Source organism: Sorex fumeus, unplaced genomic scaffold (genome assembly GCF_029834395.1).
Source record: "Sorex fumeus unplaced genomic scaffold, SorFum_2.1 ptg000095l, whole genome shotgun sequence".
Taxonomy (NCBI): domain Eukaryota; kingdom Metazoa; phylum Chordata; class Mammalia; order Eulipotyphla; family Soricidae; genus Sorex; species Sorex fumeus.
Genome location: NW_026606152.1, coordinates 5,042,045 through 5,061,455, shown reverse-complemented (window position 1 = coordinate 5,061,455; position 19,411 = coordinate 5,042,045). Strand labels below are relative to the sequence as shown.

General features: G+C 54.3%; 1 protein-coding gene across 1 annotated transcript in view; it reads right to left on the bottom strand.

Moving 5' to 3' along the window:
- STX18 (syntaxin 18) overlaps window positions 1-17,566 on the bottom strand; it is a 51,620-nt gene extending 34,054 nt beyond the window's left edge. Inside the window, exon 1 of the mRNA XM_056132923.1 lies at window positions 17,331-17,566. Coding sequence (XP_055988898.1) covers window positions 17,331-17,498 — 168 coding nt within the window. The 5' untranslated portion in view covers window positions 17,499-17,566. The remainder of the gene's footprint in view (window positions 1-17,330) is intronic.
- Window positions 17,567-19,411: the final 1,845 nt, after the last annotated feature.

Genomic DNA, 19,411 nt, shown 5'->3' with positions numbered 1-19,411 from the left:
ACTGCCTGGTCTCCAGTCTGCTCCAAGTTTGAAAAGGTAATTGAACACAGTCTATAATTACTGGATTAGACACAGATGGGCTCTGTACATTTCAGGGGGAAAAAGCACTGTTTTGATTCATTTTATGATTGCCTGTAAGGTCAGACTTTTCAAAATGTACTTTCATCTGTTAAATGGTTTCTCAAATTCCCTGGGGTATATCTTCAATAACTGTGATGTTTTAAGCAATTTGGGCCTATCAGATCCTGTCTTTGAATCTAACTAGCTGCCCATTTTCTAGTATTATAAATGTGCATGTGGGTTAATTGCTACATCTCTTACAGAGTTTCTGAAGCTGCAGTCTGGGGAGGGGGTAGAGACGAGACTGAGAAATTGTGCCCCTTTCCAACAGGAGTTGGTCATACTCATGGAGTAGTCACATTTAAAAAAAATGTGATCTAATAACAAATAATTTCATGTTCTCCAAAGTCCACAGCATTTTCTAGCCAATTCAACTGAAAAGCAGAAACAAGAAACACCAAGATTTTGAATCAAAAGTTGTAAGCAAAGTAAATTTAGATTTCTTGCAACTGGCTGATTTATAAAACATGAACACAAATTTGATTATAATCTCTGCATTTTTATTGAATAATTACAAATGACTCGAAAGCTTGTTGTCTGGGCTAGCAGGCACACACACAAATAAAAACTACATCCTCATCTAAAAAAACCCCCTCTAAAAATAGCATTCTATCTCACATACAATAATAATGATGTCATTATAAAGCAACATATTAGAAATTCATAGTGGAAAATAATACCCAACCTGGAGAAAGCAGACTTTGGCCTTCAGTACAGGGCCTATCTAATTTCCAAATAGGTCGTACAAAAACGGTTTATTCCACAGAGCGAGACGCAAAATTTTTAACGATGATTAAAAATTTTTGTCCTACACAATGGTTTCTACCAAAATGCCACAGAGAGTCTTCTGTGCTCACCCGCTCACGGCTAGGCGCGTGTGGGGTGCGGGCGCAGGAGCGGCCGGGCAGGGCCTTCCCAGCCCAGAGGGCTCGAAGACTCCAGCTGAGGCGAGAGTCTTCCTTCCCTCCCCGCCTCCCCGACGTCACAGCAGGCCCTGAGGCCTGGCATTCCTTTCATCTCCTTCCGAGACAACCTCTCCCTCTTCTCTCGTCCAAGGAGTTGTCACTTCAGGTAGCTCCTCTGCAGCCGAAGGACCCACACCCGGTACCAGAACGACTTTCAATGAAGTGTGGGACAAGAAATATGCGGAAAGGCTTTTCTATGTTTAAGGAGCTGACTCTTTAACACTCAAGAAAGAGGGGGATTTATAATCACATAATAAAACCAAGTCGATCCTGTTTATGAAAATACACATGCAAGCAGGAAGTATTTATACGTAAGAGATTTACAGCCATGTTCAAAGGAAAGTTCGCGACTTTACTGACACTGCAAGGCAACATAAATGTAATCTACTTCAAACCACCTCTTGCCACAAAACCAAGGAGTTTCTGAACCACATGAATAATCCTGTGTTTTTAAGACCACTCATTTGAAAAAAAGAAAATTCTGCAGAGACAAATGTTTACAGCAGCATTTACATGAACACAGCTATCATTATTCTATTTACCAGTGTGCCCATAAAAAGTGTTACAAACAGAATGATCTCATGTGTACTAAGGAAGTGGTTCTTATAATTAAATCTATTAAATATGTATATTTCAGGTGACATAACGCTTCACATTTTGCAGTTTAGATATAGTTTTTCTTATAACAACTAAATGTAAGCTATATCTGTACTAAATATTAAATACTAAGAGATACTAAAAGTCCCATGTAAATGCTGTCGAGAATTATTAACAATCTCCGTCCCTGCTCTCACAGAGCTCAAACCCCAACCCAAGATAATATCAGAAGAGGCGTTGGCACAGAAACCATGACAGAACTTTGGCCTTGTAACCAAGCTGTTTCATTCTTTCTTCTCCAGGGATCTATGAAGCTAATGCACAGAGCCAGCTGAGGTGGCGAAACTCCCAAGACAGCTAGTTCCTGAAGCAAACGTACCTGTGAGTGGACCAGTCGGGAGTCCCACGAGCCCCCGCGCCCCAATGCCCACGACACACACAGCACAGCCGAGGTGGGAGGGAGAGTTTCTCAAGGACGGACTCGCCTGGACTGTCCTTTCTCCTCCCTCCCACGCTCCTTCTTTCCACCTTACGGTCAGAGCCGCAGGGGCAGTTGGGAGATGGCAGCTGGGGGCGCTAGCCTCGCGCCTAGTGGCCTGAGCTTGGTCCCAAGCACCAGGGGGAGAGGCAGGATCACTCCTTCATTAACTTAACTTGAACATTTCCATTTCTTTACTGAAACAGACCATAAAAGAACCCAGTGCAAAGGGCCTCCCGCACCAAGCCCAGATGCGGTGCTGAGCGCTGCCAGCCACCCTCATCCCCTGCAGGTGCCCCATGCCTGCAGGACGCCTCGAGGAGTGCGCGGCCTTCCACACCCGGGAGTGCCCAGAGGAACACGGGGAAGCCTGAAGAGCTCTCTTCTTAGCCTTTCTCAAAAAGATCTTTCCCTTTTTAAACAATTTACATGATGTTTTATGGTCCCTTTAGAAGAGAATTATAGTAAATGACACTCCAAGTGGGCTGTGTGAACCCACAAACCGCTCCTCAGAAAGCTGCTGCAATTTTCCAGGACCGGGACAATAAAATCTCCTACACATGCCAGTGCTGGGGTCCGGGTTGACCGCAATGACACCAGACCTGCGGGGCAGGCAGCCCGACGAAGCCCGCAGCAGTTCGGCACGCAGGCAAGCACGCAGGGGCCTGGGGTCACTGGCGCGAACCTGGCACCCACGCTCTGACAGGCACAGCCTCTTCTGTCAGTCATGTGGCAGCCGCTCAGAGAACACTTCCCACAAGCCACTCGGCTGACCCCGCCTATAGCATTTTTGGTTCCTTCCGAATCTACAGCTCAGTTTGAGGGGCAAGTTGCAAGGAGGAGATGCAGTTCCGACGTGACAGTTAGGTGCTCGCCCCCCTCTCCCAGGACCTCCGGGCCTTATCTGTAATGCAGCTGGGAGGCCAGCACTGAACACAGACCCCGCAGGATCCCCGGACTTTCAAAAGATGGAAGTTGCCCCATGGTGGAATTCTGCCGCTCCCCCTGGCAGAACTATCCAACACCCCGAGGCACAGGAGCCCCAAAGCGTGCTTTTCCACTTGAGGCAGCCCCGACAGAGGAGAGCGAGCCTGCCACCCTCGTGCTTAGGCAGGCAGAATGCCGAGCAGAGCATCAGGGAGCAGAGCCAGACGGGCCTGGGAATCAGGCGGTACCGCTAGTGGCAAAGTGACACACTGTCTGCTCAAGTCTGAGATCACTCATCCTGGTCAGAGTTATGCACAATATTTATGACTCTCCTTTACAGCGACGCACTGGAAGAGAATAATAAAAAAGGGATCTGAAGCCCCCGAGCCAGCTGACAGGACGCACCAGAGAGATCTCACCGTTTCCCCAGTCTTCTGTTAGAACTGCGAGCTTTCTACAGTTACAAACATGTCTGATCTCCGTCAGACTTTTGCAGTCAGCTCCAAGTCCTCCTCTTTGCAAAAGGGAACTGTTCAAAACCAGTGCCTTAAACTTTAGGCAAAAATGGCAGTGATTCAATTAAATCTGCTCCCTTTCCTTCCACACATACAAAATATAAAATAGTCATTCCCAAAACGCAAAAGAGAGAAAACTGAGCACCCAAAAGGTACTCCTCAAATCTTTCCGTAAGAAAATTCAGTTGTAATTTTAAAAGATACTTCTGAAAATCAAAGCCTAAGAAGTAGGACACAGGAAACTATGTAACTAGATATAAAGAATGAATGGTCGCACTTAAGCAGTGTGCAGGCCACGAAAAATGAGCTCTTTATTCCAGAGGGTAGATCTGCTCACGATCTCGAGGTTCCCGTCCTACGTGAGGAATCAAGGAGACCGCAGGGCCTGTGCTTGAGTTTACTGGAAATACCTTCCCTCCACCGAGGCCCCAAAGCAGAGCTTCCCAAATGGACTTTGCAGAGGGGAGAAAAAAAAAAAACAACCACCCTCACTGCCCAAAGAAGACTCTGCAAACAGACACGGCTCCAAGGTAAACAAATCTACCCAAGCCATGTAAACTGCTCTTCCAGATTCCTCGGGCTCGGCCTAGGGAAGCAGCTCTCAGGAAACTGACAAGTCACCACGCAAAGACTCAACAATTAAAACAAGCCATAGACAGTTTATCTAGTCTTGCAAACAGACGTGAAGAACCTCGAATCTCGGGAGGCAAAAATCTCTTTAGCTCCCCATGTCCCACCAGCTGACTCCTTCCTGTCCCCAGGCCTCAGCCACCCACCACTCCACCCACACCCCAGTCACGCCACGCCACAGCCCCCGCGGGACTAAAGGCAGAAAGGCAAGCGTGCTGCTGTATCTCCTGCTCCAGGCCAGGCTTCCTGGAGGGCCTCTCCCCGACAGATCGTTGGCCCCCACAGCGCGGGGGTAACAGCCTGCTCTGCACGGCTGGCTCTGCAGCCGATCCTGAAATCTTCACAATTGACCACACAAACACAATACCACAATGTAGGTCAACTTGTACGCTCACATGCCAACGTGAAACTTATATGCAAGTCAGCTACAGACATAAATCTGAAAGGGTGGAATTCCATCCAATGATCCCAAAATTATTTCAAGGAATCAATCTCCAAGAATGCATCATGAAATCAGAAGAGGCCAGTTAAGCTCCTCGGGGGCGGGCAGGGGGAGGAGGTGGAAAGGAGAAGAAAGAAAACGAAAGACTTCAGAAGAGGCAGCAAAGGTTTCACCCATCATTATACCAGAGAAGGGCTCAGATTGTAGAAAGGCCACTTAAAATTATTAACTGATCAAAAATTTGTAGTTGTCATTAAAAAAAAATACAACTTAGCAATTCAGCTCAGAAAGAAGACTATCCCAGGAACATACACATCTGTTTAATATTACAAGCCAACTGTCAACATCCTAAGTGAAGTTTTAATTTAATATTTTTTCTTTCTTGATGTCTTACCTTTAATCAATGCCTCATGAGAGTATCGGCTTTCTATAAGAAACTGTTAAATATAAAGAAATGTTATTGTAGCATGTTTATAAAATCATAGTTCGAGAACTTTTTATTTTTCCAAAGCCTGACCACAACCTAATTATCTGCAGGACATTCCAGGCTCACAATTGCAAGCTCCAGTTCCCAAGCAATTTTAAACAATATCTACTGTACAGGACAGAGGGTACACAGCAGACCGCAACATGGTTCTATTTCCAAAAGTCAGCATTAGGCCCTTTAGACATGGTTTTTATTTTCATTAAACAATATTTGTTTCCTCACTAATCATTAAATGGTTTTCATCACTATCGCCCGTTTTCCTTTCACATGGCAGTTGTTAGCATCAGTGTTTGTGTTCATAATAAATAAGTGACACACCCAACTCATTTAGAAGTGAACACACATGATGTCTGCTTGTGCGAACGCTCGCACCCTGCACACTGTTCTCCCGGCCAGAGTGCCAGACTGGGGTGTGCACTAGCATCCAGTGTGCCTTTAAATCTGATTTAAGCTGCGTGCCTGCTTATGTTATTGTGGGCACAGAGATCTAATCAGTGGTTCAAGACATTTACTTGGGAAAATGAAAGAGGAAGAAGCAAAGACAGCAAGTTCGTGTTCCTGGCCATAACGGAGAGGAGTGTCAAATGCTGCCAATTCCTAGGATGGACGGGAAAAGCACTCTGATTGAAAGTCACAGGCCAGCAACTGACCGAAATCTGGGGGCGTTGCTCGAGAACATTCCAGAGCCAGGGGAGGAGAGGTTCTGGGGAAGGAGCCTTCTCCAAACAAGAGGCAAGGCCTGCGACTCGGGGCTAGCAAGCACCAGGAACACTTTTACAGGGAAGCCAAGTGTGGAAGAATCACAATCAGGGCAACATTAACAGCCAGCAAATAGTCTGGAGGGCTCGGGCAGCAGACCCTAGCACGACTGCGTGAGAAGCCCCAAGTTTCCAGAAGCCGAGCTGATCTCACTCTGGATTCCCGACCAACTGCCTGCGTGTGGCTCATGCACTCAGAGGCAGCGGTGGGCAGGCGAGAGAGGACATGTGGGGGCCCCTTTCTCGGTGTCGATGGGGAGCTTCCACTGTACTGGCGTCGTGGGTCGCCCTAGGAGTTCCTTCCTTCCCTTCATGGAGGACAGAGACCACTTCAGCACCAGGCCCACACATGGGCCATGCATGTCACACAGCACTAGCCCAGACCATTTCCCACTCCTCCCTCAAGCTCCATCCTCCACCCTCCGGACGCAGAAGATGCCTGCCTCCAGCTCCTGAGCTTCATTTCTGGGGCAACCAATGGCCCGAGAAGCACATGACTCTTGGGGATTCAGCAAGTCTTTCCCCCGCCCCACCCCCCATGAGAACTCTCCAAGAGGCCTCTGCTCTCCCTCAGGCCAGCACAGCTCAGGTCCTCTTCTTCCCTGCCACCCACCAGGCCTTCTCTGGGGCCCCCCCCAGCACACTGAGACTTCTGACCCCACACAGGATACTGCATGGCCCACCCAGGTCCCTTTGCTCCCCGTTACCCACGATACAGCGTAAGACCGCCCTCCTGGGAAGACCCTCCCACTCCCGGAGCTCTCTCCTGCAGCCTGGGCAACTGTGAGGATGGGCTGACCGTGCAGCTGCGAGCGGCCGACACTCACTCTGTCCCACAGCCGTTGAGCCTGTCATGGATGGTCCAGTCACGCCCTCTGATGCTGGCATGTCCCACCCGCCTCACACCTACGACACAGCACATGGTGAAAGAATGCCGTCCTGGCCATCCCACACGGCAAAGAGCCAGTGACTGGCTGGGGAGGCCAGTAAGCGGCGACACCCACTGCGGGCACCCACCTCGGACCCGCTCGGGAGGGAAGACGGTGATAGGAGACCCAGGCTTCGTGAGCCTTCATTCCGCACCAAGTGGCAGTTCCCAAGAGCCTCTGTGGGCGCTAGGTCAGATCTTACTGAAGACAGGCGGGTGGAACCGGAGGAAAGGACTGGGACGCGCCCCCACCACCACCACCACTCCCGGCTCAGGCTCTCCGCTGGCCTGGGAGCCTGGGAGCGGAAGGGCTGGAGGCTAGAAAGTCTTGGGCCTGAGGCTCACCCATTACGCAGCAGAGCAAAGCAGGCAGGGCTTGTCCCCGGTTCAGCCAGGCTTTCCAGTGATACAAATCAATCACTCCCCTTGATCAGCTAAGCTCATTTGCACTGCTTCCCTGTAACTTGTAACCAGAAGACTCCAGATACAGTGTGTTGTGGGAACAAAATCAAGCCACACGTCTGAAAAAAATGCACAGAAAAGGGAAACAAGACAAGGCAAGGGCGAGAGAGAGAAATACAAGTTCACACGGCAGACAACAGGGGGGCAACAGGCTGCGGGAGTCCCGGAAAGGTGCGCCCAGATGCCTTCCACCCCGACAGCAGCAGCCGCCAGCTCTGAGGGCATCCTCCCAGACATTTATGAAAAGAAAGTTTTATAAAGAGCTAGAAAAAGAAATAAAAAATAATGAATGCTGCTTTTTGAAAAGGGCTTTATGAGAAAAAGAAAAGGCTTTGGGATAATTTAATCTGGAGAAAGCAAGTCCTGGAGGCAATTTAACTTGTTGAAGGGTTATTTATAAGGAGGCGACTAAACAGCTGTTCTCCAATTTCACAGGGAGAAGAATTGGAGGAAATTGATTCACATTTCACTGCAAAGAAGCCTGAGGCCCAAGGCAGGGAGGCAGTGTTGGAGGCAGAACCCTACGGGATTAAAGCAGCTCGGCAGACACTGGACTTCTCCAGCCTGGGGAAGATGAAAAAATCACCCCGGCAGATTCTGAGTTTCAAGACTTGAGGCTGTCCTCCATCCACTCACTCACATGCCACCGGGCTGGGTGCCTGCTCAGGGCCAGGCCCGGTGCTGGGCTCTGGGGACAGCAGGCTGACGAAGGCACCGGACTGTCTGCTCTAAAGGTGGCAGCAGGCGCAGGCGCTGCAGAAAGGGCTGCGGGAAGCAGAGATCAGCCAGTCCCAGTGCCCCGCGCTCCTTCACAGGTGCATAGACCGCTAAGCACCAGGTACTCATGAGGCCAACCAGAACGCGAAGGCTACCCCAGCTCCACGGAGCCTGGCTGCCCTGGATGGATTCCAGGCGTCCCGTGGGGGCTTCCAAGGGCCTGAAAGCAGGTAGAAGCTGAGCGGGGGAAAGAGTGAGCCTGCCACCCAGGGGCCTGGCGCGGCAGATCCTTGCTGGGGGGAAGCAGGTGGAGGAGAAGGTGCAGGTGGAAATGTGAACATCAGGCAAGGTGGGACCTCAGCTAGCAGCAGAGTCACGGAGCGTAGCACCCTGGCTCTGGGCACCATGGAGGGGACCACGTGGTCTCAGTGCAGTCAGTGGAGAGAAGCGCCCCCCGCACCCTCACCCTAGGCCCTTAGTCTTTGCTCCAGGCGAGGCGTGCTGTCCCCACCCAGGGGTGAAGAGTGAAGTGGAGCAGGTGAGAAGCCAGCAAGGACTGAGGCATCAGGGTCAAGGACTAAGCACCCGCAATTCTGCATGTCACGGGCCACCTCAGCTTTCACAGGACACTCCGATCTCTTACTACTGTGGAGTCATGGAAAAGTCTAGAAGTGAATACGCTTGTTGTCAGTGCACTACACCAACTAACTGCATAGAAAGAGACTCTCCCGAGGAGGGCTGGACCCTCTGGGATACAGAGAGACTCCCCCAAGTAGGGTCAGACACTCTGGGGCATGGAGACTCAGACTCTGTGCATTGGAACATTTGCTACCAGCCTTCCTCCTGTGACACAGCAATATATCCGCTGACTCCCACACCTCAGGTACTTAGAGCCCCAGAAAATCCATTACTTCTCCTGTCTTGTCTTCCTTCCCTAAATGTAATTTTTATCTCACTTCCTCTTGTCATTGCTTGCTTACAAATCACGGCCTCCAAGTCTGGAGTCAATTAGCACCCTAGTCAAAAAGCACCCTACCACGCCTTCATCTAAGGACCCATTTCTGTACTTTTTCTTATTTCAAGGGGAGAGTTAAAGCTGGGAACTCAAAAAGTTTCCAATCAACCATCACTTCTGCTCCTTGGGAAAGTGTTCCTCTCCACAGTTACAAGGCTGGTTCCCTCAGACAATTACTGCAGAAATCAGGCCTGTGTGGATACATGCCCCCGGAGGGGGTAGGAACAACGGGGGGTGGGGGGGGTGGAAGAAGACAGACTCGGTGCCTGGTGCCCTCACATGGTACAGCTGAGACGCTGTCGGTGCGCGGGGTGGCAGAGACACGGGTGTCCACGAAAGAGGGAAACGCCCCTTCCCACGGCAGCACACGGGAACGCTGCCATCCCTCACCTATCTGGCCTCAGGACAGTGGCTATACTTGCTCAGGGTCAGAGCAAGCCTGCCTGCACCAGGAAGCCTCGTGGAGCTGGGAGGGGGTGAACACACGGGCTGAGCCAGAGGCGTGCCAGCCCTGCTGGTGCCCCTCAGAAGGCCTGCAGCGCCCACTGGCTGCATTCAGCCCCGACTCACCCCTCCTGATCAGAGTCAGACGAGAAAAGGTCCAGGGTGGCCAGGCAGACTGTAGGAAGGAGCCTCTAGTGGCCCCCCTTCCGGCCCCGCTGGAGCCAGACAGCACACGAGCACCCCAGAAAGAGCGGCAGGGGAGGGAGCGGGGAAGGCCAGGCACCCTGCCCTGCCCATGGGAGGCTGTCGCCTTCTCCCGACGGGTCTCTGTCCTCTGGGTTCTCCGAGTGCCTCCTGGGTTTCCATCTGAAGAACAGGTCTCCTAGGGGGCACACCTGGCCCCAGCACCGTCACAGATGCAGGGACGCAGGGACCAGAAGGTCCCCAGCAGAGCCCGGCTCTCTCCACAGAAGCTGGGCCTGTCTGATCTCTGCTCTGTCAGAACACAGGGCCCGGTAACGGCAGAGGCCCGCTTGGCAAGCAGGAGCAGTTATTTCACGAGCACCTGAGTGTGCCCGAGCCTGCTGGCGGCTTGGGAGGCCCCCGGCCAGCACTCACCACCATCCAACTGGGTGTGCGGAGGGCTGGCGGGAGGGGCGCATGAACAAGCAGAACAACACAGCGTGCCCGGAGACATAAAGGACACCACCCACACCACCGCTCCCACCCGTCACCAGCCCTTCCTTCTACAGCCCCCCAGGCTACCTCAGGCTCTGCCCGGTCACCAGGTCATTCCTGGGCTAAAGCAAAGGCTGGTTTGGAGGCAGCTGCGTCTCCCCGACAGTACATCAGACCCCGTCAGATACACATGGTTTGTGTACCAAAATCTGTTCCCCGAGACAGTGGAGGAGGCAACACGCCAGCCAGGAGGCCGGCGAAGAGCAGAGCTGTGGGCGCAGGCAGGAACGTGGACAGGCCCAGCCTGCTTCCGGCTCAGCATTCCAACGTGCAGGAACCTGGTGATGTGCAGCGCTCCCCACCCAGTGCCAGGCCAAGTCGCACGCCCCAGGGGCAGCTGTGGCCACCGTGGACTGTTTCAGAATGACAATCAGAGTGAAGACATCGCCACGGTGCCCGGGGATGGTGTCTCGTGTGGGCTAGTGGCAGAAAAGGGGCTATTAACGCAGACGTGGCTGAATGCGGCCCTCTCCCTGCACATCGCACACACATCATTAGATCCTGCTGACTCATGACATTTTTCTCATGACATTTTTCTAATCCAAAGGTATTAATTCTTCTCCACTTCCTGCCACAGCAAATAAACACTCCACTGCTGGGAGTTTTACATGTTCCATTTTGCATCTGATTCAAAAGGACTGTATGCCCATTCAAGACAGTCAGGGTGATATAAACAAAAAGTGACCAGAGTGTCTAAGCCCGGAAATAGACAGTTTGCCTTTCTGCCAACTCCATCCTAAGTGTTATTTCCATGCCGAGTCTTTGGGTTTTGTGCATGTAGTTGTGTAGTTTATAGACTGATTCTCTGGGCAGGGGCGTGCCAGGGGTTGAGCATGTGTGCGATGGCCCAGGTCGAGCCATTTGGGTGACGTTTCTGTTAAGCCCATGTGGTCTCAGCAAGCCTCCTCTGGCCACGGCTCAGGCCTCGGTAGGGCCTGGAACCACACTGCTTCCTTTGCACGTGGGACTACAGACGAGGTCAGCCTGGGAGAGCAGCCCGCCATACCTCCACGCTCCAAGGCCGTGCCCACTTTCAAACTCAAGAGACCTGCCACCAGAAGAGATCAATGTCTGCACATAGTCCCTTTTTTGTTCTGCTTTCACAATGAAATCTTTAGTCCATCTAGACATTCATTTGAATGTGAGGGAGGAAAGGAACTTCTTGTTTTAAGTGCTAACCAATTACCCTCCAATAGCCACAAAGAACCCACCCCACCCCACCCCACCCCATGTTCCTTCTGTTTGCAATGCCTTCCTGGGGGTGTGGAGGAAACCAAACACACAGGGCAGGCAGTGCAGAAGAGGCTCAGCTTTACAACCCCAGGGAGCAACCAAGGCCACCCTGCTCTTGCAGGCTGCAGCCCACTCTGTGCCTTCAAGAACATGGAACCAAATAATATTTTATATTTGAGAAGAGATGAATCAGAAAACAAGAAAGGTGAATGTATCTATTGGTGTACACCTGAAGCAATTTGGCAGAAACAGTCTCAGACAGAAAAACAAGTCAGAGGGGGTTTGTCACAGTGGCAGACCATCAGATTAGCGGGTAACAGAGACCTGTATGGACTGCCAGAGGGAGAAGTTCACAGGACATCAAGTTAAAAAGGGAGGGAGGGAGGACATGGGCTACACAGCAGCCCTGGAGAGAAGCGGCTTTTGCTGAAGAGGGTAGCCAGGGGGAGACGGAGCCACTGTGGGATGGGGCAGCTGCCGGCCCACACCACGCCATGTGAATGTCCCTGTTCTGTTTAAGGAGCACTGATTAGTTTCAAAATCAATTAAAAACTAATTAGTTCACCCCAAAATATGCCCCAAATACCAATCTATTATAAAGCACAGAATCACTGTTAAGACAAATTCCCTGTGCAAGTGAAAGGCCAATGTCACAAAACAGAGAACAAGTCTGAGGACATAGAACAAGCCACCATGAGGCCCCGGGCAACTAGGAGGGTGCGAGACGTAGCACAGTAGGTGGGCGCTCACACTGCACACGGCATCCAATAGGGTCCCTGAGCACCACCAGGAGTCATTCCTGATTGCAGAGACAGGAATGACCCCTACTGCCCAAAAAGCATTTGTGAAGGAGCTGGGGACTTTGGGAAAGCACAGTTTGAAATCATGGAGCCATCCTGGTGAAAAATTCCCAAGCATTCTCTTGTCCAAGGTTCTCATTAAGCACATAAGAACAATGGGGTGGGGGGGGAAGAGAAGAAAAAAAAAAGAGGTTCAGTGAGGTCTCCCAAGATCAAAGCTAAATATTGGCAAAGTTCAAAAGTTATAATTCAGGGGCTGGAGCAATAGCACACAGGTAGGGCATTTGCCTTGCACGCAGCCAACCCAGGTTCGATTCCCAGCATCCCCTATAGTCCCCTGAGCACTGCCGGGAGTGATTCCTGAGTGCAAATCCAGGAGTAACCCCTGAGCATCACCGGGTGTGACCCAAAAAGCAAAATAAATAAATAAATAAATAAATAAAGTTATAATTCAGAATTTCAGCCTTTAATTCAGCTTCTGAGTCTGGCAAACTCCCCGTGGCGTACCCAATATGCCAAATACCAGTAACAATGATGGGTCTCATTCTCCTAAAGAGCCTTGAATATAATCTCAGGGCTAGGATGAAGGAGACGTTACTGGGGCCTGCTTGAGGCAACTGACGAATAACAGGATGATTTGTGATTGTGAATTCAGCTTCTGAGTCAGATCTACTACAGCCTGTCACTTCTACTCAACTCTAAAGGGCAAATGTCTGTTTGGGGTTTTCTTTTTTTCAGGTTTTGTGCCATAATACTGGTCACAGTTCCCGCAGTGGGCGTCCCAGAGGGGGAGCAGGGAAGCTGCCCCAGAGACGCGGGTCTTCTCAAGAGCCTGGAGACGGGGCAGACGCAAGCACAGGCCAGGCGGAAGTGGTGGCTGATGACGGCCTTCTTTTCCTGCCGAAAGACCGTCGGGAACACACGCTTCTGCTGCTAGGGTCCTCACTCTCCTTTAGAGAGGCGGTATGGGGCCTTTCAGTCCGTTTAACCACTCTCATTTCACACCTAATCCGCTTCCTCACACGCCCTCCCTCCCCACGGGCGACCTCATGGCTACTTTGTCCACCAGGGGGAGCCCCGTGGAGTTCCAAGCTGGGAAGCACCCGCAGGAGACTTCCGTGTGAACTCCTGAAGGGTCACTACATACTACACCCCCATCCCCCTGCCAACAGAGAAAAACCTAACATCATCAGGTGTGTCCTTAACATGACCGACCTAAGGCAGAAGGCCTGGGCGAATCGCTCAAATGGCAGATCACACACCTAGTCTGAAGGCTCAACAGGCTGCAAAACAGAGGCCCACAACGAGCCGGAGTGATGGGGAGGGCTCTGGCCTTAAACGGAGCCAACCCGTGTCAATCCCCGGCATCCCTTATGGAACCCGTGCACTCAGGTGAAATTCCTGAGAGCAGAGTCCAGAGTACCTCCTGAGTATCACAGGTACGGCCCCAAAAGGGGGGGGGGGGGGGGAATCAAGTCCAAATGAGGAGTCACTCTGGCTCCCAGCTCTGCTCTATGCTCCGTCTCCTAGGGAACCGAGTGGCAAGGGAGCCGCCCACCATTTGCTCCCTTAAACATCAATGTCCACTGGGCCTTAAGAAGTGTGTCTGGGGGATACACCTAACAATGGGACCACATGAGATGAGGGGACTGAATCCAGGTTGGCCATGTGCAGGGCAAGTGCCTTCCCCACCGCACTTTTTCAAGCCCCCAAACCCCAATATCCACTGGGCTCTGAGCATCATCCCTCCCCCACTGAGGGCTGAGAAGGGCCTAGCACCAGAAATCCCATTCCCACTTAAAGAGAAGATTACAGGGATATCAAGTGCCTCAAATGTTGTAGCCCCAAAGCAACTCTTCCTCCCAGCAGCGCGACACTCAGCTGAGTCTCAAGTGTTCTTGTCTGATGCCAACACCACCAGCTTATCAGCTCCTGCCGGAACTACTCCAGGAGCCTCAGGAGCTCCCTGTCTGCTATGCTCCATGCCAGGCCCATCGTTAGTACCATGAGGATTTCTGCACACCAGTATGGTCCTGGCACGTGTGGCATCCACGGGCACAGGTGAATGTGAAGTTGGCACTCCTCCGACTGCCTGGGGATGCTCTCACCCGGGGGCCAGCAAACGCTCCTGGAAGGGTCAAGCAGTGACCAGTTAGGGCTATGCAGGCCTTTGCCATCCAGTCAGGAAGCACCTGTGGAAGCACGTGTGAATGAAGGGCCACGCTTGCACTCCACCAAAATCTCCCCGCCTGGGCGCCCAGCAGGCGTCTCCGAAAAGGGCCCCAGCCACCCCAAGTCTTGCTTCCGGTTCCCTCAACCATCAGCTGCGTGCCTGGGAGTCTCTCCTCTGTGAGGAGTGGGACTCATGCCCCTTCCCGTCTGGGCGGGGCTGTTCTTGTCCTCCACCGTCTCTCGGAGGCCACCGCTCAATGAATTTACTGCACTGCTCCCCATGCATAAATGAACGGCCTGACCGGCGGGTGCTCAGGGCCTCAAAGGGGACTCATGAGAGCTGTGGCCCTGAGTCCCGTGTGCAGGCCATTTCCTCCACAGCAGGCTTGGCCACTGGCAAGAGAGTGCTGAGGCGGGGAGGAAGCAGAGACAGCTGCCACAGCGTACCAGGAGGGCCACCTCGGGTCCCCCAGTGAGGCTGCGGGTGCCTGCTGATCAGTCTCCCCCTCAGTTGCACACGCCCGGAGAGCACGGGATTCAGGACCACCCACGCCACTGGCCACCGTGCGTGGGGGAACGGGACCGTCCATGTGGCTCAGAGGCACCTAGATCCTGATCCCCATGCCCACTTCACAGAAACAAAAAATAAACTGAGGGAGCTCTTCCCACGCCACACTCTCATCACCCCGGGTGCCCTAGGTCCCGGGTGCAGACGCATAGTCAGCACTGTCCACATTCCTGCTGCAGATGCCTGCCCCACACTCAGGATGTCGTCACATCTCATCTGCGGGTGACTCCACAGGGAGACATGCGCCAAGACACACAAACTCAGAATAACACACGAGACGAGCCAGGGAGGCGGGGGAGGAGGTTTAGCTTCAACACAGTTTTCCTCCACATAATAAGACATCTACAACCATGCAGTGAGTTGGAGATCTGACAGCAGCTTCATCCGAAGTAGGAGGAGGAAAAAATGGGGTCACACTAGGTCACAGGGTGGTCCCTGGAGACAGCAGGGGAAGCTTTGCAGGAACAAGATTTCAATAAGCATCAAAATCTCAGCATTTTCCTACAGGGCGATATCCACACCCTGCATGCCAATCCAGGGAGGCCGGTGCAACTAGAGGATGCTTACTGTCTCTTCGCTTAAAGGAGATCCAGGAGGGTCGGAATGACTTTTTTTCTTTTTTTTGCAAAGAGGGCAGTAGGACCCTGTGCCGTCTTCTTACATTTCCTCGGGGCTGGCACCAGGCTCACCAAGGCCCAGTATGTGCCTTGGGAGGGGAGGGAGATGCCCCAAATTTCTCTCCCTTAGGTTTTGACCTGAGAAGTGGCTTGTTTCAACAGCAGACAGAGTGGCTGTCTGCGCGGGTCTCCAAGCACTCAGCTGCTAGAAAGAAGGGCGCCTTTCCAGGCCAAGGCAGTGCGAAAGCTGTTACTATCCACACGCTCAGGGCTCCTCCCCCAGAGTGCTCCCTGCCGGCCTCGGGTCAGGCACCAACTGTGGAGCATGCAGCAGGCTCGTGGAGGCGTCCCCAAGCCCAGCCTCCCTCAAGAGCTTCTCAGACCAACTCCTGAGGACTCGCAGCAGCATACCCAAAGCTCTCTCGGGCGTTCTGGGCAGTCAGACACAATCGTCCCCAGACTGAGAAGGGCCTGGCGGTCCCATGCGCCAGAGGGCCTGCAGGGACACGCTCCCCAGCAGGAGGGAGCTGCTGCCAACCTTGTGCAGCTCCTCTCTCGCCCACCCCTTGCCCTCTCCCGGCAGGGCACCCGGAAACTGCCGCCTGAGGGAGTCGTGTCCAGCACCGCAGCCTCGACAGAGCCTTCTGGGCACCCAGGGAGAACTCACAGCTCTCTCCCTAGAGCCCGGAACCTCCGTGAGGGTTGAGGCCCTGGCCTCTCTCTACAGCACGCCCCATGCCTCAGGGTTTTAACAGTGCTGGTGACCCCCCCCCCCCCAACCGCATCTCCCTGCCAGCCGCCTGCTCGGCGCAGGCAAGCAGACACCCCTCCAAAGGACGAGTGGCAGGGCTGGAGCCACAGCACACAGGGACGGTGCTTGCCCTGCCCATGCTGAGCCCGGTCAGCCCCCAAGAGCCCCGAGCCCCACCAAGAGTGACCCTCCGGAGCAGGGCAGGAGTCAGCCCTGTGACCGCCACGTGTGGCCCAAAACACATAAGTGTGTGTGTATGCGTGTGTACTTGACTGTGTACCACGCACCAGGCATCGGAGGAGGTGCCAAACGGGATGACTTAGCTGAGGCTGTGAAGTGTAAGACTCAGGATTCCTCGCTGACACCTTCCAAAGCTGGGGGGGGGGGGGGGGGTGGTAGCTGAGCTGGTGTGTGTTTCAGAGGGGGGGGGTGTGCGTGTGTTTCAGCACCGTAGCACTGTCCTCCCGTTGCTCATCGGTCGACTCGAGCCGGCACCAGTAGCGTCTCCCCTGTGAGACTTTGTCGTCACTGTGTCTGGCAGATGGAATACGTCACGGGGAGCTCGCCGGGCTCGGCCGGGCGGGTGCGATCCTCCCGGCAGCTTGCGGAGGGGGGCGGCGGAGTCGAACTCGGGCCGGCCAGGTCAGCCCGTGCCAGGCAAACCCCCGCCTGCTGTGCCGCCGTCTCACTCCAGCCCGAGAGAGAGGAAGTGTGTTTCAAAGGGTGTTTCGGAGGATGCGTGTGCGCGCGCGTCGGCTTCGGAGGACGTATTTCGGAGGGGGTGTGTGTGTGTGCGTGTGTGCGTGTGTGTGCGTGTGTGCGTGCGTGTGCGTCTTTCCTAAAGCCACGGCGAAGCAGGCCCCCTCGGCGCCGACACCGGGCCGGGCCCCCTCCGCGTCCGGGACCCCCGCACCCCGGGCCGGCCCCCGCCCCGCCCCCGCGGCGTCGCCATGGCGACCGGCTCACCACTTCGCGCGCGCGGCCGGCGAAGTCGCCCCTGGGCCGGGGGCTGCGGCGGAACAGCTCGTCCCGGCCGCCGTCCGCCGCGCCGCCCACCGCCACTCCTAGCGCCTTGTTGCGCGTCTTCACCGTCTTGACGCTGGCCCGGAACAGCAGCGTGATGTCCGCGGCCATGGCGACCCCCGCGCGGGACCCCCGCCGGCCGGCCACGTCAGCAGCCGGCGACCGCGGCGCGTGGCGCTCTCCCGGGGGGCCGTTCCGCCGCGCGCCTCCGCGGAAACCAGGGCGCGGGAGAAAGGTTCCGGCCCCGAGGCCGTGGCGAAAGAAAGGTTCCGGCCCCACCGGAAGCCGCGGCGCGCGAGGGAGGTGCCGGCAGGCGCCTTGGCCTGGGCGCCGGCCTCGGAGCCGGCCTCGGAGCCGGCCTCGGCCGCTGTGGCGCGTGGCCCCGACCGACCCGCCGGACGCGAGTGGCCGCGGAGGCCGTGGCGGCGACCGTCTCGGGGCCCGGGGCGCCCGGACGGGGCGCGGCAGCGCCTCGCGGTCGGGCCGTTGCCGTGGAAACGGCCGCGCGTGGGGCCGGCGGCGCGCGCGGCCTCGGGCCGGGGCGCGACCCTCCAGGGCCCGGGCGGGACGCGGCGGCGGTGACTGGTCGTCGCGGGGCAGGGCCTCGCCGCGGGGCCCCGCCGCAGCCGGCCGGACGCAGAGCCCCGAGGCCCGGCGCGGAGAGGCGGCCGTGCGGGGCGGTGCGACGGGCAGGCGGGCGCCGGGGAGACGGCGGGCGGGGAGGGGCGCTCCTGCCTGGCCCTGGAGTCAGCCGGGGCGGCCCCGCCCGCCGGGAGAGATCCCCGCGCCCCGCCGGCCGGCGGGTGTGACCCCAGCCCGCCACCCCCAATTTAAAGACGACCACCGGACGGTCCCCCTCTGCAGTGAGTGAGTGTCCGGGCACTGCTTTGAGCCGGACTTTGGACCCCCAGGACCCTCTGGACGGCTCTCCCCACTCCCCCAGCCTCTGCAGGTGGACACCACGGAACTGCTGTCCTCGTGAGCTCGTGTCCCCACCCTGCCCCTTCACGCCGTGTGAATTGTGTGCAGTCACTGCTGGCAGCCTCCCCCGGACAGAGAACGTGGGGACCCCGTGCACTGCACTTGAGCGTGAAGGGAAACCTGTCGCGTAAAGGGGCAGTTGAGGGCCAGAGAGAGGACGGAGGGTAGGGCACTTGCTTTGCATGCCGCCCACCTGGGTTTCATTCCCACGTGGTCCCCAAAGCACCGTCAGGAGTGACCCCTGAGCACTGCCAGGTGTGTTCCTCCTCCCAGAAGTGGTGGCATTACCTTGCCAAGAACCCATCAGGAGCCGTCACTGTCAGCGAAGCATCTTGGAGAGGGGGCTCAAGGCACAAGTTGCAGTTCATGTTTGAGGTATAACTTCAGCACAGAGCAGATCTTGGGGACTTGGTGTGGGGTTTTATACATATATAAATATGTATAAACAACCAAATATACATAGACATGTGTATATGTACACACATGTATGTGTATGCGTGTGTGTATATATATATATATTTGGTTTTAGGGCCACACCTGATGGCGCTCAGGGCTTCCTCCTGGCTCTGCACTCAGAGATCACTCCTAGTGGGACTCAGGGACCATAAGAGTAGCTGAACCCGGGTTGGCCACAGCAAGACAAGCTCCTACCTGCTGTACTACCACAACAGCCCCAAAGTTAATATATATATATATATATATTTGTAGTGTGTCAGTGAGCATTGAACCTCATCTGTATTTTTCAATAGTTTTTTTTTATTGAATTACTGAGTTCACTATTGATTTTGTCTTTTTCCCCCCTCAGAGAGGATGTACAACTAAAATATGTATCAAACTTGTCAAAGCATAATTAAAATAACCAAAAAAAATTTTCATCATGCCGAGTTGTTCTTTGCTTTTGGATTCTCATTCCTTTATGAGCTGTAAACAGTAGACTTTCCAGTCCTTGTGGCTGTGATAATGCAGAGTCCCAAATGTGGAACAGCTGTCTTCTATTAAGTCAGACTTTAACGAGATTTGCAAAAATGTAAAACAATGCCATT